General features: G+C 30.7%; 3 protein-coding genes across 4 annotated transcripts; 2 read left to right on the forward strand and 1 right to left on the reverse strand.

Annotated features, from left to right (window-relative positions):
- The first annotated feature begins 668 nt into the window (after positions 1-668).
- LOC111033488 (mucin-5AC-like) lies at positions 669-26970 on the forward strand. Of its 2 annotated transcripts, XM_022314245.1 has the most exons (16): positions 669-1056; positions 15633-15831; positions 15937-16028; positions 16678-16805; positions 16864-17120; positions 17205-17340; positions 18169-18261; positions 20818-21014; positions 21082-21189; positions 21710-21928; positions 23444-23841; positions 24347-24440; positions 24574-24691; positions 24767-24925; positions 25773-25920; positions 26007-26970. In XM_022314245.1, exons 2-16 carry the CDS (start codon positions 15660-15662, stop codon positions 26442-26444), a joined length of 2757 nt encoding a protein of 918 aa, XP_022169937.1. In that variant the 5' UTR covers positions 669-1056; positions 15633-15659; the 3' UTR covers positions 26445-26970. The 2 variants fall into 2 exon arrangements, with proteins under 2 accessions (XP_022169937.1, XP_022169945.1); XM_022314253.1 differs by lacking the exon at positions 21710-21928 and having other exon boundaries at positions 670-1056.
- Positions 13343-14450, forward strand: LOC111033509 (eukaryotic translation initiation factor 4E-like). The gene has a single exon (XM_022314276.1). It carries the CDS (start codon positions 13839-13841, stop codon positions 14394-14396), a length of 558 nt encoding a protein of 185 aa, XP_022169968.1. The 5' UTR covers positions 13343-13838; the 3' UTR covers positions 14397-14450.
- On the reverse strand, positions 18268-19375 carry LOC111033504 (transmembrane protein 223). The gene is made up of 3 exons (XM_022314263.1): positions 18847-19375; positions 18627-18769; positions 18268-18472 (listed from the first exon to the last, which is right to left on the reverse strand). Exons 1-3 carry the CDS (start codon positions 19244-19246, stop codon positions 18323-18325), a joined length of 693 nt encoding a protein of 230 aa, XP_022169955.1. The 5' UTR covers positions 19247-19375; the 3' UTR covers positions 18268-18322.
- Positions 26971-27360: the final 390 nt, after the last annotated feature.

Below are 27360 nucleotides of genomic sequence, written 5' to 3' on the forward strand. Positions count from 1 at the left end.
GTTTTGTATTATTTTTTATAAATAAAATAGGTAGGTACTTGCCTATGTATATAAATAATATATGTCATTATATGCACTTACACCAGACTTGCATTGCCTGAAACCCCCGGACGAAAATCGTTATTATTATATTATTATTATTATTATTATTATTATTATTATTGTCGCGCAGTCGTCGAGTATATAGGTGCAGAGGGGAGGCCGTCGGCCCCGACATCCCGCGTCCTATGCTGCAGTGGTACAATGTACCTAAAATATGTCGCTCACTCGCTGGGGGGCGGGGGGGGGCACTATATGGTCTTATCGAAGAGGTGGTGGCGGCCAGTGCGTCATATATATAAACCCCCCCGGAGACGAGCGACCATAATAATAATAATAATAATACATATTATTATATATTATACTCGACGGTTACATACACATATTATAGTAACTCACCTCACACACACAGATTCAAAAATATACTTAAATCTACACACACACGTGAGCGGGCGCACGCACACACACACACACATACACACACACACACACACACATACACACACTCTCAAGCACCAACTCCACTGCTGCTAGACAACGAGAGAACGCGTTGCATTATTTCGCGGACGCGCGCCGACCGTCAAACCCGCCGCTGCCGCCGCCGCCGCCCCGCACACGAGCGTTGCGTATTAGTCGTCGTATTATTATAGTTGTGGTGCTGCTGCTCGACGAGATGAACTGCACGTCCTGACGAGTCCTCCGTCGTCGCTGCAACACCGCCGCAGTCGCACATTATATTCCTGTGGCGACACACTGCACACAGTCATCGTGTAATAATACATCGCATATTTGTATACATACACTGCACATTGCGCACGACCGTCACGCGGTATAGACATACACATTTATCATCGCCGCAATAGTACAATATTATCATAATATCATCGTGTCAGTACGTCGACGACCGCGCGCGTATACATCACACCTGCAGAAGCTGTACGCGCGCGAGCGATACGCCGTCTCGTTCGTCTCTTCAGAACTCCGCTGGCAGGACTATATACGCTGCACACCAGCCAAGTAAGTACCTATATTATATAACGTCGCGGTGCACTAGCCACCCTTAGTCAAATTTAAATTTGTCAATCCTTTATATAATCATTATTATCATCATCATAGATATATGTTATCACGTAGTAGGTATTTTAGGTAGGTGGTAGGACGTATTAGTATGTAATACAACATATATAATAACGTTATAATAATTATAGGTATATATAATACCCAATGACGGTGAAATTTTTCATACTCGAATGGGACACGTAGGTATATAATACTTTAATATATATCTATATGATGAGATCTATTTAATATCTTATATACCTGTCTTGCGCAGGTCATATGAGTGTGGTTGGAGTTTTATTTTATATGCACATGTCAACTGTCCAGGGGGTATACCTACCTGTAGAATTTTTTACATTTTACATTGGAATTATCACATACATTATATCTTCTAGTTAAACGCTGCATTATTATCGAAATGTAGAGTTATGGAATCGTTTTTTTTATATCATTCACTCACCCACCGTTTCCTATATTGCCGTGCAGCTCGTAGATATATAGATTTTTCTATAACGCACGACAAAACCGCAACGTGCTCCTACACCGTGGTGACTATACAGTGAAGGTGCGCGTGCGTTTTGCTTTCCCTCTTAGAAAGCGGAAGGCGCAAACTTTTACGTCAATCGTCGTCGAGGCTGTCGATTATAACACCACGCGTAGTGTAATAGCCAATAAGTAGGTACCTATACTAATGGGGGAAAAAAAAATTATCAAATTCTGCTGTTTAGTGCATTACAAAATTTTGTAACAAACCTTGCCTAATAATATGTAATAGGTAAAGTATAAAACATTATTTGATTTTCCGTGTTAGCCTGTAAGCAACGAAACGCATAGGAGATATCCAAAGCAGGTGATACCGCACGTTTATTATGCGTACTTACCTGTATAATATAGATAGGTATGTATATCATGTATTACACGCATTACATAATAATAATGTGTCGCCGGGAGACTTTAACGCTAGCATCCCGTTCAGACTACCTCTACTCGTATCGAAACGGTTATCGCCGTTATCGGTCGGCGCGCGGCGGTTGCGTTTTCAATAAAAATAATAATAATAACGTAGTATTATGTATAATATTATAATAATCCGTAATCGTATACGTACCTATATAATATAGGTATAATAAGTGTGTGTACTCGTTGCTATATTTTCCGGTCGAAAAAATCACTTGGTTCCGTATATAATAATATATATATGAACCATCATGATAATGGAAAATTTTCCATAAGCAGAAAATCTGAAAATATAATGCGTTTTAATATTATTCATAAAATAGGAATGTCATTTATTTATAATATATAGGTACCTACCTATAGTATATACATATAGTACTTATATATATACATTCGGTGACATAACTATATATGTTATAAGTGATAGACAATAATTCCGGTTTTATTTTCTTACATTTTTTTTTTCATAACATAACCACCAGTCAAACACGTGGATTCGTTTTTTTTTTGTTTTTAATTGCGAAACGACCATGACTGCCGCCTGACCAGTAGCCAAAGAAGGTGATGCGCGACTTCTTCTGAATCTTCACGGTGCAGAGAAGCGTTTGATTTTTTTGTTCACGTGTTGTAAACACGATCTTTATTAATCTTGTTTTTTTGACGCTGAACAAAAGTGATGATGGTAATAATGATACATGTCGAAAATACTACGTGTTGTTGACAAAACCGAAAGTGTAATGGTAATACATAATGTTGCGTCATTAAGATCACTAATTAATTTTCAACTTCAATAGGATGACGCAGGCCAATGTTGTAGTTCTTACTCTTTATGTCGATCATAAATACATACATAATTTTTTAATGTATCATTAATAATTTTTCTTAATTATTAATAACTATAATAAGTAATAGATAAAAGTAAAACACGAGTTTGGAGAAAATACTTCATATTCTGATATTCATAAATATATACTATACATTTGTGATTGGTTAGTTATATAATATTAAAAAACGACTGTTAAAAAACACATTTATATGCTCACCGGCATCAGAGCCCTGATATATGACATAATTGTTACACAAAAAGTAACGTTTAACGAAAACTATAATAAGTATCCAACAACCGTAGCCAACGTTTGATTTTAATTTACGTACTTGATTTCTCTAAATCTTAATTAAAAAAAAAAAATAATAATAATAACAACTCTATATAATTATACACAATACACTTAATTGTTGTTATTATAAATGAAATATTGTATTGACATGAATAAAAACTACTGTAAACTGTTATATAAAAGTTATAATTTTGTTTGTATGATAAAGCTACTTAGTAATCACTTTCGTCATATAAATGCATTGCAGCGTATAATACTGATCAATGGTTTAGTTAACGAATATGCAAATCATGAAGGTTACAACTGAAATATATAGGTTTATAGCATACCTAATAATTAATACTACTGTGAACTATTTTAAATACTATAAATAATATAGTTAATATTGACAATTATTGTTTTTATAATATAAATATTATTGTGTATCATAATTGCTGTTTTTCACTCAGCTTGATTTAATATTTGTTTCATATTTTTCACTCGTATCTTCTATACATTTCTTAACAGAAAGGTAATAGAATGTCTGTAGTAATTATTACTTGAAAATATTTGAACATTATGGAACACTCTGTACCTACCTATATGTAAAAGAACATAATTTGTATTACAATTTGTATCGTTTTATACTTTCACTTTGCATAAATTGAGGTCTAATCGATTGTTAAATTATTGATGAATATCATACATACATACATACATATAAACATATTATATACATACAATCACACACATATATAATATATATATAATATAAACAATTATAAACTTAAAAATACTATTAGGTTTATTTATTAGACCCAAATATTAATTTTAAAATATCTGGGTCTGATAAAATATTTTTAGCTATATTTGTTAAAATTATTTTTGTTAAAAGTTATTTAACTAGTTAGATGTATTATACATAAATCGATTTAAATAAAACCAATTCTAGGATGAAATGTATTATTCTTGAATATTAAAATATATTCATATAGAGTGTGCACACATTCGTGCGAATTTGCAATCGTTAGATAAAATACTTGTTCGATTAAAAACATTTTTTTAACACATTATCCCCTCCCGACTCGACTGCAACAAAGACCGAAGAGTTATACAATAAAGTTTTTAAATAATGACATAAGACATAACGCTGAACATCTTCATAATTTACAAATACAGTATTTACTTCTTATAGCTTAAGTAGACATTAAGTAAACATAAAAAAACATTTGCTGAATCACTGGCATTCGTTGTAGGTACCTATAACCGACGTAGGTATATATGACGCCATTATTATAATATTATATTATCGTGAACGATATTTCGAGATACACGCACACACAAACAAACTCTTGGAATGCCATTTAATCCCCAAAATGAACTTTCTAGTCTGAGTTATTTGCATTCGAGCTGTTTTTAAACTGTCATTAATCACGTGGTTATGTCAGTGAGCATATATTATCCGTACCGGATGCGAGATCCAAAATCTACCACTGTCTGTCGGACGATGTCCACAAAGCCCAGCAGCAACTCAGCAGAGAAATCCGCAGGGGTCAAATCGTTAATATCGTACCTATAAATAGCAATTGTGTACATTGTGTATATATTATTGTCGTACAATATAGGTAGGAATACACGTTTCGTATACGCGGAGGTGCCGAGAAAATAATATACTCCCACGATTGAAAAATGTACGTACGGCGTCATCTGTACTCCACAGCGGTACCTACCTATATTATATAGGTACCTATACATATACCTGTCTATACCGTGGTTCACGAAAAACACAATTTATTATTATTATGTTTAATAAAATAAACAATGCGAATAACAAACCCACGTTTTTTGTGTGAATTCACGGCCCATTTTCCATTCGATTCGAAAATTAAGAACAACAATGACAGTTATTATATTATTGTTGATGTATTATAATATACGACACCACGTGCTGTTGTGGTTGACGCCTTTTCCGCCAAGGAGCATATAGGTACGCGCTAGGTATTTGTTTCATCCGGAGAACAAAATAATAAATTTATGCATAAATTCCAAAGCGGTTAAGCGCATTGTACATTTTTGTAATGAATATAATGTTTACGTATAATTAATCGTTTGGTTATTGTGATTGTGAACCGCTTATAAAATATAAACGTAATCTGTAGCGCGTGTGCTATGAAAGTAAAATTAAGTTTTTTTTTTGATTTATGATTAGAACTCGACGACGATACCATATCACTACAGTTTTCATTTGTTGAATTGGTTTTTGAAAAAGTTTTGATTTATGGTATGAATAAAATATATTTTAATATAGGATCTAACAATCTATGTATTTTACATTTTTACACATCATTTACTTAAATAATTATTATTCATATAATTATATATATATGTATTTAATTATATTTGCTTTCCAATTTTCATATTTTACAAAACATCCTAAATAATAATAGAATATTTTTAATATTAGCGTCTTATTATAATGGCTTGGTGTATTTTTTCCAGTGACATTTTTACATCCGATAAATTAATATTTATTTCACGCGTGCTATCTGTAAAAACTACGTATGATAAATTTTACATTAATGCGACTTGCACCGGGTCACCGGCCCTGACTACCGGCCATTAACACCAGCTGTGACGATATTATATTTTATAACTTACAAATTTAAAACGATCTCTTGAAACGAGTATAGCATAATAACAAGTAAAATATATATGTTTACGATATCTGCGATGAATGCGACGCGCGTACAGACGTCTGTGAACATCATCACTATCGCGATATACATCGTCCGATATCTTATGCACACGTAATAATACATTTTATTGAATTTTAAATTTTCACTTTCATTGCATAATATATTTTGATTTTATTACTTAAATACAGTATTGTGTTATATTGCAGTATAGATACCTACGGTCTTTCAAAATTAAAATACAACCCTAATGTATACACTATTATTATATACTGCAGTTAAAAACTTGAGATGGGTCTAATGGTCTCACAGGGTATATTATATTATAATATAGTTAGACTACAACAATCACGAGCTAGTTGTGTGCATAAATACATACGGCTGTAGGCGCCGTAGTTGCTACGTTCCGCGTATCTAAATATATATATACATATACATATGTACACTTGAATTATTACGTATTTTTTTTCTCGCCTTAACAATCCGGTTGACCTTTAAATTCCGAATTTCCGATTAACCAGATTGTCAACTTTTCACAACTCACCCGACGTAGATTATTATAAAACAAAAATATATGCGTATATAATATGCATTACTTATATATGCAATACCTACATATAAATGTACAACCGTACCTATAGGTGTATATAATATTATTATGTATAGAACTGGAGGAGGATGTTATAGGTACTATTAAAACTATCACTTTCTACCGTTTGACCAACAGAAAGTACCCACAGTTTTGACCATTTTATTTATTATATCGAATTTTGGTGTATGTATATAAGTATGACTGAAGTAGACGTACTAGGTTTAATTTTGAATGTTATAAGTTATAACAATGAATTAAGAGCCGTACACATTTATATAATTTATGGGTATACTTGAAAATAAGAGTCTTAATGGATATAATGTTCTCGTACATAGGTAACATAGGTAGGTACTTATTATACTTGTCTATAGGTAGATATACAAACGCATTCAACATTCCACATTAGTATTTCGTTTTCATCTGCGTTGTATAACAACAACGATACAAATTTCGAGGTATATACCTTTAGGTGGTTTAGTGTATATTATGCTGCAGTGTGTATAATATTCTCCTTATTACTTTTCAAGACTTTTGGTCAGTTGTCACTCGTCATGTCTGTATAGACTGCGGCTATGGGCCATTGTCTCCAGAGTCTAAACATAAAAACGTTAATTCAACTAGGTATTGTAGAGTAAAGTTATAAAAAGGTTTCTTTTCCTTAGGCCGGCATACCATTCAACTAAATCAGCATCGTAAAACCGGGCTGTACAGAGTAGGTACGTAGTATATATCAGAGATTCAAAAACTGTGCAGCTAAACTATGGTGCAATAGCGGTACATAATATATGAATTAAAATATAAAGACACCGAGTCGGCTTATTAAATATAAATCATCACATACCAATTTATCATTCTGAATAATTTTGTTTTGTGTCGGTTGTGATAGAATAATATGTGACTGATCCAAGATACACGTTTTGCGGTCACGAAAAAAAGTGTTTGAGAATCTCTAGTACACCTATTTATACCAAACAATATTATGTTACACATATATGCGTGTAATACCCCCGAGGAGTAGACAATCTGATTAAGGAGGGCGAAAATTTCGCAATAACAATATGTCATCAGCCCCGAGGCCACCAAAGTAACATCATTGATAATAGAGTAGAGTCTATTCAATAATCAATGGTAATATTAAAGTCGGAAGATCGGATGAGGAGCGCGCCGCGCGTGTCCGTTATTGTGTATGCGATCGCGGTCAATGATCGCGTACACCACCGTTGACTTCATAGAAAAATTCAAGTATACAACAATATCACACACAAGCAATATGGTTATTGTTTGTCTTTCTATTATGTTGGTATAGGTAACTCGTTTATAGTTTTATACCCGTCAGCCCCCACAGAATTTGTATTCATCGCGGTGCAGATATCACCGAGCGCAATGAACCAATAAACATATAATATAAACAGCTGATGTAGCTGTTTTGTGTATATCATTTTATAATAATGCATTAAGTATACGGTATACGTAAATAATATTCAGAAATATATTAATATCGCCCGCCGCTGTCACCACGAGAATATGAGTAAAACGCGTAACGATTTTTCGAGTTTTTTTTTGGTTTTGATTTATCGACATTTATTGACAACGCGTTGAATTTCTAAATTCGCAGTGTGCGCTGCGGTTGCTGTAATCGTATTATTTTTCAAATTCCACACATCGCGCTTGCTGTCCGAGTTTGACTCAGAATTTAATAGGTACTTACCTGTTGTTTGCTGTTACAACTCTTTACATCCATATAGGTTGTCAAAATAATAATAATCACCGTTTAACCAATTGTAGACACATTTTAGGAAACGCAGCTCTTTCGCGACGCATATGTATATAATAGGTAGTATGCCATGTTTATATATTATACATATTTTTTAATATAATATACACACACGAACCACTCACGGGGGTTAAGCACTCGGTGCTACATGTAAGTATATATAAGTATAACATAGGTTGTAGGCGTTGTATATATATATCGTTCGTGTATCGGGGAGTTGTGCAATTATTATCTCCGCGCAGATATTTTATATTGTTTGCGGCACTGCCGCCATTGTACTTACGAGCTGCGTGTTACCCAACGATATTGTATTCGTTTTTGCAGCGGCTATGTTGTACATACACAATCTTGCGCATGTATACCTATGGGCAATAAGTATTATTATATATCTATAATATATAATATATATATTATAATATGCGAATGTGCCCTCGCCCTGTACGGTCGGTCCCGTATAAACGTAACTATACATAGTATAGGCAGCTTAGCATCTATATTATACTTTAACATTGTGACCATACACCGAACAACCATAGTATGTAATATTAATATTGTATATCACAAGTTGGTTATTTTATCAGAGGTGGATCAAAATTTTGATGGGTACCTAACCTATGCACCAGTCGACCGATCATTGTACGATTTAAATGCTTATAATTAACTAACCGTGTTGTTAAGGGTACTTAATTTTTGTGTTAAGATATTCTACTTAGGAATATAAAATCAAATATTTGTATTTTGTTGCTAAAAAATTAATAGTTTTACCGGGAAGAGGACAGTAGGTGATAAAAGAATAATAAAGTCGTAGGAACCTAGCGCTCAATGATGAAAAGTCGGAATTCGTGATCAGTGTTAGTGTGTGTTGCCTATAACACACATCTATGTATAATATTGTATCAACAGCTATGTCACTGACGCTGTATATTACGTCGCCATTTCATATGTTAAGGTACCTACAGCATATAGGTATTAGGTACCTATATACCTACCACGACTTCGATAAAAATAATAACTACGAGTCACACGGACAAACTGTAAAGATTTTCGCACGACATTTTAAATCGTATATATGTAAGATAATATGTAATACTATATAATTGGTAATGGTACTGCGCCATCTTTCACACGCATGCCCGTCGTTTAAATCGTTTAATGCATGAAGTCTATAATACGCGTAAATAATTGGTCGAGAGTGTTTCAAGCGTATATAGCACTAACACGGTTTTTTGGTCGAAAAGTTTTGAGTGAACGCGAATGTGAATTAATCGCTAACATAATATACCTATATTATGTAGACATATATTATCATTGCACTGTCGGGAACTCGCGCGACGACTTCGAACCGTGGTTTGTATCGAATCCGATGTATAGAAAGCTTAAAGTGAAAGGATTCAAGCAATGACGGATTGATGGTGCAGCCTCATCTCTAATAATACATAATGATATCAGAATAGAAACACACGGAACGGGTCAAAGTTTACGCATGACTGAACAATATGGGTTCAACTTCTATAATACATAGGTATACCTATCCGGGTACTGTACCCATGTGACGCGAATGCATCTGTACAGTAAACGTAGTTGCGCATATTATTTTCAAGGGTTGGCGATGGTATATATGTGCAATACTATTGTAAAATTATAATGATATAGGTAGGTACCCAAAACCCACTTCTATATGCGTCATATGTGCTAAACACTTTTTACATATTATATTACACTCAGTCTCTGTGTGAGCCACTATGCAAATAAAATAGTATAATAATGATTTAATATAATATAATAAAATAGATACAACACAATAGTATAATATTTCATACACCTATGGGTATATTTTTATGGGAAGGTGTAATACGCAAATGTAATTAGATATAATAATATAAACTAATAAAATTAATGTGCTCTGATGATTTCCTGGTATTTTATTATTATAATATATTCTATTTTCCGATTTTGATGCTTTCTGTTCAACACAAAAGGTCAACACGAACGTTAATAGTATAATAATTTATCGATCAAGAGTACGAATGTGGAACTAAATATGGACGAGTTATAAAACTACTGCAATTATAGGTATATATAATATACCTACTTATATAATATATATATATCGTAAATTGTTCATGATACATTTCTTTGTAAATTTATAAAAATAAAATGAAAGCCAGGAAGCACCTTGATCTAAGCTCTAGAAGCCCAATAACCTTGAGACAAATATTTTTTATTTGTTGCAGGGGCGTTATTACATTGTATTACTTCCATGTTATATTCTTATAAAAAACTTGAATTCGTATCGATTTAAATTAACTTTGTTTTATCGATCATAACAACACGACAGCATTTTTTTATATATCTATATTATTTATGTATATTGTATATGAAAAGTAAAGACTATCAGTAGCTTAATGATCCGCAATAACGATTAGAAAAACAATATAAAATACAAATTATCAAATGTGGTGAACCGATGCTCATTAATCGATTTGAATGGTAGGTATTCAATCATCATGATGGTTATCAGTTAGTTTTATTTTTCTTCTTATTTTCTTTATTATTATTATTTTTTTTAAAAACATAACGATGTTTAAATTTCATTATTTAATTCAAGTTTATATAATTACATAATCTATAGATCGGAAAAGAATAGAGTTCGGAAATTATAACTAATTAATAATTATATTAGCTTTTTTTCTAACTGCAAGTATATTATGTATTGAGTCCACAGGGGTCCACTATTATTTACGAATTCGATGTTTTACCAACGTGCTAATACGTATATAGTTGTAACTTATAACTTATAAAAGAATAGAAAAAACAAGGTGACATCGTATACTGCTTATTATAATTGACACAATGAAAGAAAACACAACTTTAGATTGTAATGAACACAATATTTATAGCATGGTTGATTATATAGTTAACACCCATCAATGTTTTATACAAGCATGGGTTATATGCATTTCAACGATAAACATTATACCAATAATAATATATTCTTATCGTGTTTTATGTTGGAACACGAATATTACTCCGGCATCATATATTATACAATGCATATTATATGGTCATTTTCGTTAATGCCAACGATTATTCGATTGCGATAAATAAACTGATAATGTATTTTGTACATCAGGCGTAAATCGAAAAAAAACTTGGTAAATATCCAAAAATATTGCGCATATTTTCTCTGTGTAGCTATTATATGGGTATCATTATGACGTGGTCAAAATGTTAAACAGTGCGTAATCGTATTGTTTTTTTCACTTTTATCCAAACATCATACTCTCATACTCGACATAATTGAATAAATAATTAAACGAATACGTTTGTGTAATGTATGATATAATATATTGTATACACGTAAATACCTAGGTACTTATGAAAGCTTTGGTCGATATTCAATTATTAAATAATTATATCAGAAATTATTGACTGATTGTGTGAGTGACGTGTGGTAGACTTTTGATAACAAAATATACAATAACTATGAGAATGAGAAAATATGTTTATTTTTTTTTTTATTAGAAACTTTCACTACCTACATATTATAAGTCAGAAGATTTGATTGTGTCTATTATTATAATTATATGGGTACCCGAATATTACGAGAAATGCTTCCGGCGTTTTTTTTTTCTTAAAAACAACCCCAGAATGTTCCTAATAATTCAATAGATGTCGTGAATAATAATTTATTGTCTACGTCGGTCGTTGGGTTACATTAGAATAATCTCACCGATTTTTATTCACGTTCATTATCATAGAGCACTCAGCACCAATATAATAACTGAAAAAACTTCGTACAATAGAACAACTTTCAAATCATAAAATAAATCTTATATGCTATTATAATTATTTATAATCACTGTGTGTTTATAACATTCGTAATATGACCATTGTCCATTCAATATTTGAAAAAATTCAAGTAGGTATCTAACTAACGCTGTTTGTGAGTGTGTTTTAAGAGAAACGATTTAAAAAGAAATCCCCTAAGCTAAAGTATATTGTTATATGGCCATATGGGAATTGGTGAAGATTGATCCATCTGTTTTTAATGCACACTGGGCAGTAAAGAGTCACTGAAGCTATAAAGTAAAACATGTTAGTACCTCTCATAAAATATTATTTAATGATAAATTCGTAATAAATTGATATTTGATAAATAATACGATAAAATATGTAAATTAGTGAAAATGGGAGTTGTGAATCAAGGTTTATAATATTTTTTATTTTTACTACCTATGGCAAGTAGTAGTTGTCAGACTGTCAGTTATTGGATTTTAATTATGTATGCACATGACTACTATTAGAAATTATAACAAACTTATATTTTGCTAGTTTAATGGAAAAAGTTAGATTTCAACTTCTTTAATGCTTACTATACACCATTAGTTCTCAACCTTTTTTATTCTATGCTTTCTTGCAAATTTTAAAAATTATCCAGCCCCCTCCCCTTAAATTACAGTTTAGACTTAAGACTACTTTTATTTAATTTTACTGATGTAGAATAACTATATATTATACTATATAATTACACTTTGTACCTATTAATATTATATCACCTATAATCATCATGAAATACTAGTATAAAATACCGCCTGAAAATTAATTTATTGTTTAGTGATTTCAATTTTACTGATTGTAAAATGGCATAATTATTTTAACAATGAAATTCTCATTACTGCTATACATGCATTCGTTTTCACGTAAAAAACATGGAAAGTAAATCTGTCATATCTCGTATCTGGCTTTACATATTTAATGTTGATAAATGTTAACCTCTAAAAAATTGCAGATGCATTAAAAAAATTATATAAATACAAAATGTATTAGTAATTATTAGTGATTACTAATAAGTTTAAAAATAATTTTTAAAGTGAATTTTGTTATTCATAAGGTTTAAAATGATTAATGCTACCTACTGATTATTGTAATTAATTGCAAATATAATTTTAAATTTAAAGTACCTAGATGCTTACTGCTTAGTACTGCTTACTGCTAGGGAAAATCCTGTTCAGTATTTATTTAATTCGTAGATAATTAATAACTGAATTAATTTTAAAAAATATACTAAAATAAAAGGTAACTCAAAAAATGAAAAAGAAATCAATTATTTACCAGGATATAAATTATATCATTAAAATGATTAGATATTTATGTTATTATTATTAAGCATTCCTGACTAAGGTAGTAAGGTCAATCAAAATTATTGGTTAATACTATAAGTAAACAGTATTTAAACAACGAATAATTAAATATTTCATTTACATACCCATACGCACGTATACTCATAATAAACCTAAATAATATGTATGTTTTCAATCGATTACCCATATGATTAGGTTATTATATTAATTAGCCACAAATAAAATATATTCATCAACACTTGTATGTATTTACATGTTACCATTTGTTTTGTCAACATAAATATAAATATATAATAATATGTTAAATGAATAAAATTTTAAGCAGAAAATTAAATAGTTTGTTGTATTCAAATTGTAACGTTAGGGTTCTTTTAAATTTTAAACATTTTTTAAAACTATAATATTAATACCAATACTACTACCTATACTGGCTATACTAACTACTACACTAAATACACTAATTTAAATATATACCTAGTAAAGATGACACGTTGTGCAGTAGTCCCACTATCTTTTAACTGGACGTTTTGGTACAAAGAGAAGTGCACAGAGGACGAAGATTGGAGAACAAACTTCCAGAAGTTATTCGAAGTATCGACGGCTACGCAATTTATCGAGGCCTACAATTTAACAAAACTGCCCTCAGGCTTGCCACTAGGGGCCAGTTATTATTTTTTTAAAAAGGGAATACAGCCTATGTGGGAAGAAGAACCGAATAAAGGTGCGGGAGCGTGGATCATTGAGGTCGAAAATCAAATGAATAATGATTTGAACTTGATTTGGTCAGATTTGTTGTTTACACTTATCAGTGGCGGGTTTAAAGAATTGTCGTGTTATTTATGTGGTATCACGTGTTACGCGAAACACAAAACATTTCAAAAAGTTACAATATGGACAGTTAAGACTACGCCAGAAAATTATGAACATATAATGAAGATTGGAAAAATTCTGCAAACCCTCAAATTAAACGTTTACGAAATAAAATCATTAAAATATAAATTACATAATAGATTTTCAAATAATTTTGACTATGTGTTATAAATTTTAAGATTGTGTACTAAATACAAATATGTTTTGAGCTCATTTGGACTCGAAACATCTTTAAGCTTTAATTTATTGAAATTTATTTTATTTTGTTAACGAAACTACAACATATTAATATAAATTTTGTATTAATTGGAAATATTATTATTTTTGTCAGTCTACATTGTTATACAAACATTCATTAAGCAGATATAGCTATAAATCTACTTATTTAATATGTTTATGAAGTTTCATAGCACTATTCATTATTATCATCACAAAAAAAAAAACATTTTGGAGGATTACATTTGTACCAAAAAAAAAAAAAAATGCATAATTTTAAAGTTTAATGTACCTATTTACCTATTCTTAATAGGTGTAGGTACCTAACTGCAGACGTATTTTAAACAAAATAAATAAAATATAGTGAAAACAAAATATACTATAATACTTTCATACAATTGAAAATAGAAAAATTTGTTGAATTTCATCACAACTACCTATAAAATAAAAAAAATTGCATCAGCATATTTATGAAGATATGCGAATAACAACATTAAAAAAAATTTAAGTAACTTATTGAAGATAATTTAAATTTGTATGAATTTGTCAGTTGTTATAACTAACAATATTATGTAGTAGGTATACCCATATACATTTCTAACTGACGGTGTGCAACTTGACTTCTTATTTTCAAATACCTAACATCATATAAGTGGGTCGTGAGTGTATTTGTTCAGTACATATCTCTAGTTTAGATAAGTAGATCTTATTTCACTTATTAGTGCTAGGTTAGTGTATTGGTTGTTTTTTGTTTTTATTTTTTTTTGGGGGAGGGGGGGATAGAAAAGGTTTAATGATATTTTCTAGTTGTTATAGGGTTGGCTCGTTAGGATGCAAGTACTCATATGTATGTAGTACTCAGTTCACAAAAAATAGGCTCTGTATTTTATTAGAAAATAAAATGTTTCTTTTGACTGTATAATATATTGCTATATATTAGGTAGGTATGTGGATGTATAGGCATATATACACTACCTAGGTATATTATAATACATTTATACGTACCCACAGGCTACAGTATACCTGTGCTATTTTAATGATTGTCCATTAATAAAATGTTCACTATAGTGAAATACAATAAATACAAATGATTTTATAATAACATTCTTGTGGTTGCCTTTATATTAAATAAAGTATAACGCCGAAAAAATTGGATATAACTAATTATGTTTTTACTTTTTTGTTCTACAGAACTGCTGCACACACATAGCATTCACAATGCATAGAAATCATTTGCTATTTTCACTCTTCGGTCTTTTAGCCGTTGCATGTGCCTTGCCGAACGACAGGAGGCCATTCGTTCGAGTTATAACTGAACCGAAACCAGGAGAAGAATATGTTAGCATTCACACTGGAATGCCTTCGTCGGCCATCCAAGGCAGACATTTGGGTATGAAATTGTTGATTTTTAAGCAAATATAATTTTTTTAAAAAACATAAAAACTAGCACTTGAAAATCATTAAATATTATACTGTATCGAGATTTTCATTACAGAGAGCGATATGGATGTGAAAATCCTCGACGAAGGACAAACGGGTATAAAAGAAGTCGCTGGTTCCGTGCCATTGGAAGAAAAAATTTACGCGGTATGTACTCACCGATGTACCTTCTCAGAGATAAATACATTTTAAAATATGCTTACCGCGGGGCACGTGGGTCATAAAAATAATCATTATAATAACACGGGTCAGCAATTAGATAATAAAAGAAAATATTATTATGTTTGCCGCGTAATGATTTTATGTAATGATTTTATTATTGCGGCAAATTGCAAACTTATTTTAACACTGACTGCAAACATACATCAAACGTTATAGCGTTATAAAGGTCTAGCTATGATTACCTCTAGGTACTCTACCTACCGGCTATCGCTATAATTATATTATACAATGAATAAAAATAAAGTTCACAATTGTTTCGAAACGGCTGTTTCATCTGGTGACTGGCGTAAAATTATTTTGGAGGTTCTCGTGTTGAGTTATACCTATTTCATACAATTTCAATGAGATCTTGTAAAGCAAAGGTACCCAATAGATTTAAATTTAATTTTAGATTCTGGGAGGAGTGATGGATGTACCCGTTCATTTTACAACGATGTGTTTTTTATGTCTGAAAACACATATTCTAATATTGTAAAAATGCTTAGATTTTAAAGTTTGAGGGTGGTTGTTGATTTGGGGCCCAATCGTAGTTAAACATAATTAAGTACCTACCTAATATATGTTTCTTATTTAGCATAAAAAATTGTATCCATCCAACGAAGATGGACAAAGAAGATCAAAGGCGGAAAAAAAATATGCAGCGCCAGTTGATACAGATGATGTTTCTCCCGACAGCTTTGTCGCAAAGCCGAACAAATTAAAGTAGGTCGATCGAGTAGGTACCTCAACCAATATTGTTTATTAAAATGTATTTTGTTAGGAATAAGAGGGAAGAAGAGATCATCACTCAGAGCCCTTCAAAAGTTCAAGACAAAATGAGAAACAACAACAAAGAAGACGACGGCTTGTTTGACTTCGTGGATTCCCCGTACGGGAACCAACCAATCGTTGGTTCAGCTTCTTCTCAGGCGTCCCGGGTAAATATCAAAAAAGCACCAAACGGCCAAGAATACGAATATGAGTACGTCTATTACTATTACGACGAAGATGAAGAACACGCGAAACCCGGTTCCAAAAGTAATTATTAAAATATAGTATAATAATTTATGACCACGATTTTTGGGCTCTGAAAGCTAAAACAAAATTTGTTTTAAATTACAGCTAGTCAGAGCTCATCAAATACGCCACCAACCAGTTCAAAACCCAACAAAGATGTCAAAGAAAACAACAGCAAATCAAAGAAACCTTCAGTTGTACAAGATGAAAATCAATTTGTACAAAATACCAACAAGGGCAGGTTGGTGCCAATCATTCACAATTACATATATGATATATACATTATACAACAATAAATTTATTTAAATAATGGTATTATTGTCAAAAGATACAGACCCATAATATCCAGGCAATCTAGGGTATTTTAATTGAATATTATAATATAGGGTGTTATACTTCAAATGCAGTAAAATCACTCAAAATTCAAAATGTATTTAAAAGTTACTATCATTGTTGTTTGTAAATTGCAATTCTTATGAATTATAATAAGTTTACATTTAGCTGACTAATAAACTAAAAATGCTGATCATTGCAGGTTGCAACATCGAGAATAAGATTTTTAGATTGACATAAAAATTTAAAAAAAATTAGTTTTTTTTAAATATGGGTATTGGGTAAGGGATTTAGATGAGCATTTAAAAAAATATGTTTATACTCTGTTCAGAGTAAGAATGCAGCAAGGGACTGGCAAAATCTGGTTTTAGTTTGCGCATATGGTTTACTCCACAGACCATTGCTGTTGATACTGTGCGTCCTGATGTATGAACAAGCACAGTCTGTTCTTATTCTGAATAGAGTACCTATAGTAGCAATTATGTTTAAATCTTAAGTTGGTAAACATACCTAGATGGTTAAATGTGTTTTGAATTCTTTCTAAATAATTCTTTCCCCAAGAGAAAATTAATATTTTTTTTTATTGCTATTCTTAAATGCAATAAATACAAATACAGTTCATAAAAAAACATTATTAAGAGTTTTCTGAATAATAGTCAAGTCTTTTTTTAATTTTCAAAATATACAATTCAGTTTAAATCTGAAATAACATCATTTAATTTAATTCAAATTTCAGGTTTTCTGTAGATCATACTGTTACTACAGAAGAACCTGAAGGACATGCCAACTTTGCAGTTAATGATATCGCTGAACACAATAGTAAAACAAAGTAAGTACCTATCATAATTACAAAATGTATAGTACTATGCAATAAAGTAATAACAAAATATTTATACATTCCTACTTAAACCCGCAGTATAATCAAATAATTTGGGATTATAAATTTTGCCATTTTTATCTAATGTATAGTGAAACCATTTCCCTTTGACTTTCAATGGTATACTTTGACCACTCGAATTTCTCCCAACCGCACAGCTAACCTGAAACAATATAATTTTATAGTATATTAAAGATAAACATAATAGTATACAAAATAAAATCAATACTCTAATAGAAAATACATTTAACTACTAGATTTAAAACTGTTTAAGTATATACCAAATAGAAAATAGTATTATTGAAAAATGTACTTACTGTTTCAAGAGGTATGGTTGTTGTTATATTTCTATTGAAAAAACCAAAAGATGTTATACTCAAACGATCGCCTCCTTTACACAAAACCAACATTTTCACAGATTTCATAGTGTAGACAGAGCATATAGCTATTAACATTGTACCTTTAAACATGTCAATATTTTAATTTCATTGTTTTTAAATTAATGAGAATTTAATCAATTTATAAGCCATTTCTTACCCATACATAAACAGGCTATGGGAATGCCTAGTGTTGCTATTTTTCCTCGAGATTTGATTTTATCTACCCACGATATTGGCTGATGGTTTACATTATTGTCAGGCTCTTTATTCAATAAGACATTGTAAGAATCTGCTACTGTAAGCCAAAAACCAAACTGAACTATAGAAAACACGCTGATCATTTTGTATGTTTTGTCGCTAGATGATTTGTATAGAATTACATCCTTCGGAACATTAGTATTTAAATTAAATATCGATTGTTCATTGAAGTGTCTCTTATTGAAATATTTAAATTTGTCCAATTGATTTTTGTGCAATATATCGAAAGTGTTAAACGTTCGATTGAACGTAACACATCGTAGACAAGGTAAAAAATTTAATACTCGTTGAAACGTCATTAGTATCGGAAATTAATTAAACAGTAGTGACTACACGATGTATACTGTTCTAAATAAAAATACAAAATATAAATTAACAAGCTACAATAGAAAACACGCAGACATAAAAATATAAAATTATTTGTCGATATCAGTGATATCAGTGAAACAACACTTGCTTTTCTTATCACTTTTGAATATCAGATTGATATTAGACGAAAATAAATTTTATTGTAATGTTGGTACGTCTTGTAATTTATGGTTTGTAGTTTTGTACCACGATTAAAGATATAACTAGTCTTCACGACAAGACGTCTTGAAAGCCGAAGGTCGTTTAGTGCTACTTTTTGATGTTAAATTAACACAAAAAATAAAATACACTCTCAAATTGAATATCATATTATGGCTTTATTTAAAACCAATATAATCAACGATATGCCGATATAATTAAGTACAAAATATGGTAAGTTCGGTTAAAATTTTAAATCCTAGGCTGTTATGTACCTACAGGCGGCCAAAAGTTTATTCGACTACCTATATAACTCATGATTAATATGTAGATAGGTATTGCAATGACTGAATCGCGAATCACAACAAAAATTCAATAATAAAAGTATCAATATTTTTGTATTTACCTATACCGGCTGGCTATATGCAATACGCATACGCTTTCTTTTTTTCTGAACTGCTTTAAGCATAATAATTTAATAGGTTTATATACATTTTTATTTGTCATAGTTTATTATTACACATTTTTACTGTAGCTTATAGGTAAATAGAATATAGATCGGTTTTTTTTTTACTTAATCAAATTCTTTCATTAACTTAATAATTATCATCATAATATAGTATGTATACCTAGGTATTTCGTTTCAAGCTATGGTATAACTATAATATGTACCTATTTAGTATTTATAGAGATTAACCACTTTAAACTGCGTATTCAATTCATATTTCTAGTGTTCAATCATGATTAAAGTAGGACTTTAGTACCTATGACTTCAAATTACACAATTATGAAATTGAGACTATATATCTATTATATATATATTATCGGAGCTCCTCCTAATTCATAGGATAGTAGTTTTGTAGTAATTCAACTTAATGTATCATATAATATTATTCAATAGTCCTTAATAATGGTTTTATTTTATAGTTTTACATAAAATATAAAATGTTCTCTCATGCTGTACAAGTGAATTCTACGATCAAATTAACAATTTACAATTAAAATTAGTGGATCACATTAGACAAAAAGAAATTTTTGAACCTATTTGAAAATACGGTCTGTATTCTTTCACTATTTCAGTTGGTGGGTTATTTCTTACCTATGTTTAAAAATTTTAAAAATTAGAATTTGAATGATTGAATTTATTAGGAAAAATGAGGGTTAAATGGGGGGGGGGGGGGGTAACAATATGAGCATGTTTGGTGAATCATCACAATGCATAATTCTATATATTTTCTACAACTAATTTTAAACTAGTTGAAAGTTTTTAAAATATAGTTTTGGTAAAGGATGGTTGTATTATAATCTATCGAATTATATAGAAGTATACAATATATATTATATTTTAACATATTTTGTTTAGGGAATCTGGGCGTAATCTCGAAGAAGCTCTATCAGTTCCATCGTCTTCGCTACCGGTTTCCGAAGAGCGTCTTCCGCATAATCCAAGATTCCCTGTCCGATCTCGTGGAAACTCAAAACCTGCTCAGGAAATAGCTACAACGGCTGCACCAGCTACAGATACCCCGATTACTCGTATTCGAGCGAATAATAATAATGGTAAAAGTAGCTTTGTACCTACTTTCTGAATTCTATTATTTCTAATGATACCGTGTAATTTACAAAGGCCCACACCAACCAGGTTTGGATTTGGTGGACAGCAATGCTTTTAGAACTCATTCTGGCAATGGCCAACACGCACAAGCTACTTCACCGAGACATGAAAGTCACAGAGGTAAAACATAAATATCTGACTACAGACTAATAATTTATTAATGACTAAATATTATACTATATTATTTAATAGAAAAATAATTTGTAAATACCTAGGTACGTAGATTGCTATAATATTACAACAGTAAGTAGTACAGTATCTGGGTTATAGTAAATTATGTGGAAATTCTTTTCGTTTAAGGTGGTTAATTTAGTGGACGAAGGGTTAATTGACCAAAACAATATTTTACTTATTTTTACATGATATTTATAATGGGCTTTGAAGGGCAATCCAGTTTATACTATTATACTGCATAATATATGGGCGTGTTTCTAAAAACTAATCTAATATTTATACTTTTGTACAGAACAAAATGTTTGTTGTATTTTAATAATTATTAAATTACCATGTATAGTGTATACGTGTGTAAATGAGAATTTGTGAATGAGTGTGGGATAATATCTAATCTCAAAGGCCAATTGGATTTACCAAGACGAGGCGGCTGTGCGAGGTTAAAAATGGCGAAAATACATATTTTCAGATGCTGTGGTACAAACGACCGCGATGCCAGCAGATCAAGTAGCAACTATTAATAACGCTTATAACACTCAGCTGACAGAAACAGTAGCATCTGTAACAGAGCCAATTAGCTTAGATCGGAATCAAGACAATACCGATGTGGATACTAAGGGGTTATCATTGACGACAGCATTAACCCCCGACGAGGTCGTCACGGTCGTCACCCAACGTTATACCCCAGGTTCGCGACGGACGTTTGCTAATATCAGCTAATCATATTGACATCGAACGTGCTGGATGGCTTTTTTTAACCTTGTATTCGTGGATACATTGCTTTAGTTTTTATTTTATAGCTTTTAAAATGCTTAAGTTAACAATACTTTTAACGAGGATCGTCGTGCTTCAATATAATTACTTGCGGACCTTTATATATTTTAACCGTGGTTGTGCATGATAATTATATTTATATCGTTAAAATACACACTTAACGACTATGAATGAAATTAAAAATGCGCAACTATTTTCAGCTCTTTTACTAACGTTGCGTGTAGTATTGGGTACTTTTGATTATGTTATGATTATTTATCATTAAACTATTATTCAAGTATAGCTTGTATTTTATTACCATCATTGCGATCGGCTGATTGGATCACCTGTTGTTCACGGGTATCAAGCCTCTCCACCGGTTTTTTGGTCGCGAGGGGTTGACCAAGAACCACCAGATAGTTTATGAAACTGGCACGCCAATATCCAATAACACATAATATAATTTTCAAAATCAACTGTCGAGATTAAAAAAAAAAAAATTGAATCCTCTAAACTAAAATATAATTTACTTATGTTAAAAGATAGTTGAATAATCTATTAATATAATGTTAAATTAATATAATACATCAAGTTTAATAATAAACTAATAGTTTTTAAAAATATTTTTTTCTATTTCTGGCGTAATTTTCAAAACTTTAGTCATTAAATTATCATTAGAATTTTAAACTGTTAAAAGTTCTGGTCTTATGATATTTATGTGGCAAAGCACAAAGCAATATGAAGCAATATAATATTTACTTTTGATTTTTGAGTGACAATAAAATTATTTGTCGAATGGGTACTTTGTTCATGTTTTTACTTTTTAAGGTCAGAATACAGTTTGTAACAAAAATTTGAGCTTTATTGCTACTCTAAATATACAAAAAATAACCTAATAGAAAAATTTTAAAATTACCAATATTATTAATGTTTATTGTTACTTTAGGTATCATAAGAAACTTAATAAATACCTACCTATTGTTTTAGTATTTAATCTATAATATAGAATTGTCTATTATACCACAATCATGTTTATAAGACAGATTAAATTGGGAATAATTTCTTATTTACGACTTTCATTAACCATCATCAATCATTAAATTATTTAAGAGGAAGTTACGCTGAAATGTTTTGTTCTTATATAATGCATTAATAAGATTTTGATTAATTTTAGTTCATAATAAATGTAATGTCTATTGTTTTGTTTTTTTTACAAAGCGTTGAAATGCGTATGTAGTATGTATGTAAGTAGTAAGTATGCCGTTTATTACTTAACATACCTACTACCTACATGTTGTTTGAAACATTAATGAATGCGTTATAATGTGACATCCTCTTATATAATAATAACATGAAGTTCGGCATTTATTTGATCGAATTTCGGTACAAAACTGCACTTCCATCATAATTTTCATAAAATATATTGAGTAAACAATCGAATTTGCTATAGGATCGACGGACAAAGGTGCAGTAGATCTGTACGCCATTTTGCAGCAAACCCGAAGCGAAGAAACGGCCAACACAATACTGTCGAGTGAACATTCTACAAGGTTTGAGGACAGTGAAACTCAATACCCAACTACTTTACGACTGGCTCCAACCACGACCACAACTACCACAACACAAGCTCCGACGACCACGACAACAACTACCACCACTACAACTCAAGCACCAGCTCCAGCACGTCAAGCTCCTGGATCTGGGCCTGTTCGTAGCCGTTATCGAGGAGGCGCCGGGGGTACCAGAAACACCGTGACGTCGACTACGACTACGACAACTGAGCAACCACCATCCGAAGAGGTCACGGAAAAACGTAAATTCAAACCTACCCGAGAAAGGAACACACAGGTAATGCAATGATTTATTAATTGTTAACGACAAACGTAACGATACCGCAATCTTGATAGGTACTGCAATTACCAAACTGGGAGTCATGATTAATAACTCATATTTTTTCGTCATATAAAATAAAAAGTGTTCTAAAAATATTTACTTAAACTAAAGGGTGATACATTTGCACATATTACTTTAACTGACTCATTGATTGACGGTTAACATTCTTATAATGCCTTCCAGTAGAGTTTATTATGATTCGTATAATCAGACTATATGAAAACTACATCATTAAGATACCTATTTTCATAATGTATAATAGTTGAAGAATTGTACTTTGTATGGTAAATTAGCATAAATTAACAATAATGCCAATATAACAAGTCACGATATAATTATTAAAGTACCTATCAATGGGTTTAATGTGTAGGGTGTAGGTATAACATAATATATGCACACATGAATGTATGTGTCTATATATTTTTGTATCTTTTTAACATTATTATTTTATATTTTATAGGGATCTGTCTATAGTAAGAGATATCAATCTTCTACAGCTGCTCTCGATAAAGAGTCTTCCACTGCTGAAAGCGAAGTAGTGACCAAAGCACAAAGTAATTAACTATAGTAGTTATTTTATTATGTTTATAACAGTAGTTCTTTTTTAAGTATCACGATAAATGATAATAAGCATATAATTTTACTATAAATATACAGTTAATTATCCATACAAAAATATTATTTTAGAACCTTCATTTGGCCGACAAAGAACACGCGCAAGCAAACCCATATCTACAAGCACAGTTCAAATCGATGAAAATGTAGAGGTTACATCAGTAGCACCAAAGCCCAACTTTGCGGAAAGGTATACACCATATTTTTTAAATAAATTATATTTTTAAAAGTTATGACTTCAAATAATAATAAATACACATTGAAGGTCCAACTTGAGGAGACAAAATAGTAGAAACAAATTTACAACTTCTGCTTCAACAACTTCAACAGCAGCACCTGTACAACAGGTAACAGAAGAGAATGAAAGCAACGTTTCTGAACATGAAGTGTCAGAGCCAACAACCACAACTGCTAAAGCTATTGGGTATGTGACTTTGTTACTACAATAGGTATAATAATATTGTAAATAGTTTGTTCAATTACTTAATTACTTGTCCTTAAATTAAAACAAAACTGAGGAAATACAGAATAATGTTGTTGTTAATATGACAACTCACGTAGTTATGCCGAGTACAATTTATTTAACATATGATATCAAAATTAAATTAAAATAAGTAAATATAATATACCTACCTCGTACCTATTTCGTATTATTTATGTGACTACTCTTGGTCGGCTTAAACCAGAATACTCCCTTTATGTTCTTAAAAAAAATTATATATATAACTATGCCAAATAACACTAATTGTATTTAACTGTTATTATTAGTCTAATTATTATTACATTATTCTTACTATTATAATTATATAAATTGTAATACATTTATTTATATTAGTATAGGTACTTTTAAGTTCTCTCAATCATTGAACATTTTTATAATCAATTTTTGTTATCTATTGTTGACAATAACATCATTCTTTTAACATTAAGTTTAGAGAACTATGTCAGGAAACCTTGAGTAAACAAATTCTTTACCGATAGGTGATGACACAGAAATACACAAAGGTATAGCGATATTACAATAATGCTTCAGTACACGTAATTGTATCTGGCCTAAAAATGAATATTATACATTTAATAAGTAAAGTAGTTTATCATAAAAAAGTAAGGATTGACGAGACTCCATAATAATACAGAAAAAAAATGTAAGATGATACATAGATCTCGATTTGTTTATATAAATATTAAAATAATATGTATATCGTAGTAAAATATAAATAGGTACCTACAGTTATTATTATTGAGTAATGTATCCTGTTAAATTTTTGTAGAGGTAGACTGAGACCAAATATTAGGCCATTGAGACCAGGTTTGAGGTTGAACTTTGGAGGAAAGGGATCATCAACAACGGCAGTCCCAGTACCATCAACAACTCAAGCACCTATCGTAGAAAGTTCTCCAGAAGAAGTAGAAGAAAAGGTTTGTATCTATAAAAAATATTGTATTCAATTTGTTATTTTAAAATCGATACTAGTATGTAATTTAATGTCTGTTATATTTATCAGGAACTGGTACAAGAAACTAGCCCAACTCCAACACCTGACACACTCTCAAGGCTTAAGAACAAATCTAGATTCAGAGTACCAGAAAAACAAGGTCCACTCGCACCAAAACAGCAAACTCTAGCTCCTCCTGCAACCGGCCAAAATAGAAAGCATTTACTATCTAATTTGTTGCCCAAAAAGAAGTCGATTCAAACTGAAGAGCCTCCAGTACTTGAGGATGTGAAACCAGTATTAGAAAATGAACAGGAAAACGATCAAGGTGCAGAATTACAAAACGAAGAAGATATTGATCGACAACAATCTTCGTCTACCACAACCAGCACGACTGAGGCACCACCATCGTCTACAAACAAATTATCATCTTTGTTAAAGAGAAGGCCACTGCAAAGAAGACCTGCAGTTGATCTACCTAGCAGACAATCAAATCAAGATGAATGATAAATCAAAATTAAATTAAAAAACTATTGGACAAAATATGTGTATGATCATAAAGATACTAATTTTTTAAATGTATAAATTAGTATCCATTTCAGCTAATTATTCTAAGTAATAATTTTGCTCCCCTAAATATATCATTATTTTAAATTAATTTTAAAATGTAATTTATGATTTTTGTAAATGACTACAAAAAATCATTGTTTTGCAACATTTTATAGAGTTTTGCATACTATTGATTAGTAAAATATGAATTATAATTACATGAAAATATGAAATGATAGTACCAACTATTAAAAAAAGTATTGTTGTTAAGATAATTACAATTTATTTTCTAAAGGTTGTGAAATTACCATCACAATACATTTATTGACAGTTAGCATAAAATATTATGTCATTTAAATATTTAATGTACCTAATTACTTTATACAACAATATTGTGTTAATATTATAAGAATATAATTTTTCTGATAAATATCTTTTGTATCTTCTGTAGTTAACAATAAAAATGTATATATTATATTATCTATATTATTTTTGAAAGTTTGTCAAAGTTGAACGACAGTAAAGTAAAATAATTACATGACTTTACAAACAAATTAAACATTTAAATATTTTAATGTGTACAAGCTTATAATAAAATCAATGATAGTTAACTTTCTGACCTCTATTTTACTACCTATTCATTAGCAAATCATGATGATGATTACATATTTTTTGAACAAACTTAAATTTTTATACTACCTACGTAATAATGTAAAGTTGAAACATTATTAAGAGTGAAAAGTACATGTAACTACTGGTGGATGTTGAAGTCAGAATGCGAGGATTACGAACTAGAATTGTTTTGTTCTAGGAAAAATAGTATTTAGAAGATATATGCCAATATTACTTTATTCTGTTAAATGTCTACATATAG

Source organism: Myzus persicae, unplaced genomic scaffold (assembly GCF_001856785.1).
Source record: "Myzus persicae strain clone G006 unplaced genomic scaffold, MPER_G0061.0, whole genome shotgun sequence".
Classification (NCBI taxonomy): domain Eukaryota; kingdom Metazoa; phylum Arthropoda; class Insecta; order Hemiptera; family Aphididae; genus Myzus; species Myzus persicae.

Bases quoted from the DNA above. Each gene is read 5' to 3' on its own strand.
- LOC111033509 (XM_022314276.1), top strand. From the start codon at position 13,839: ATGACACGTTGTGCAGTAGTCCCACTATCTTTTAACTGGACGTTTTGG.
- LOC111033504 (XM_022314263.1), bottom strand. From the start codon at position 19,246: ATGACGTTTCAACGAGTATTAAATTTTTTACCTTGTCTACGATGTGTT. The intron at 18,770-18,846 runs GTAAGAAATGGC...ACATGTTTAAAG, and splicing joins CATAGCCTGTTTATGTATGG to GTACAATGTTAATAGCTATA. The intron at 18,473-18,626 runs GTAAGTACATTT...ATATTGTTTCAG, and splicing joins CAACCATACCTCTTGAAACA to GTTAGCTGTGCGGTTGGGAG.
- LOC111033488 (XM_022314245.1), top strand. From the start codon at position 15,660: ATGCATAGAAATCATTTGCTATTTTCACTCTTCGGTCTTTTAGCCGTT. The intron at 16,029-16,677 runs GTATGTACTCAC...TTTCTTATTTAG, and splicing joins TGGAAGAAAAAATTTACGCG to CATAAAAAATTGTATCCATC. The intron at 23,842-24,346 runs GTAATGCAATGA...TATATTTTATAG, and splicing joins CCCGAGAAAGGAACACACAG to GGATCTGTCTATAGTAAGAG.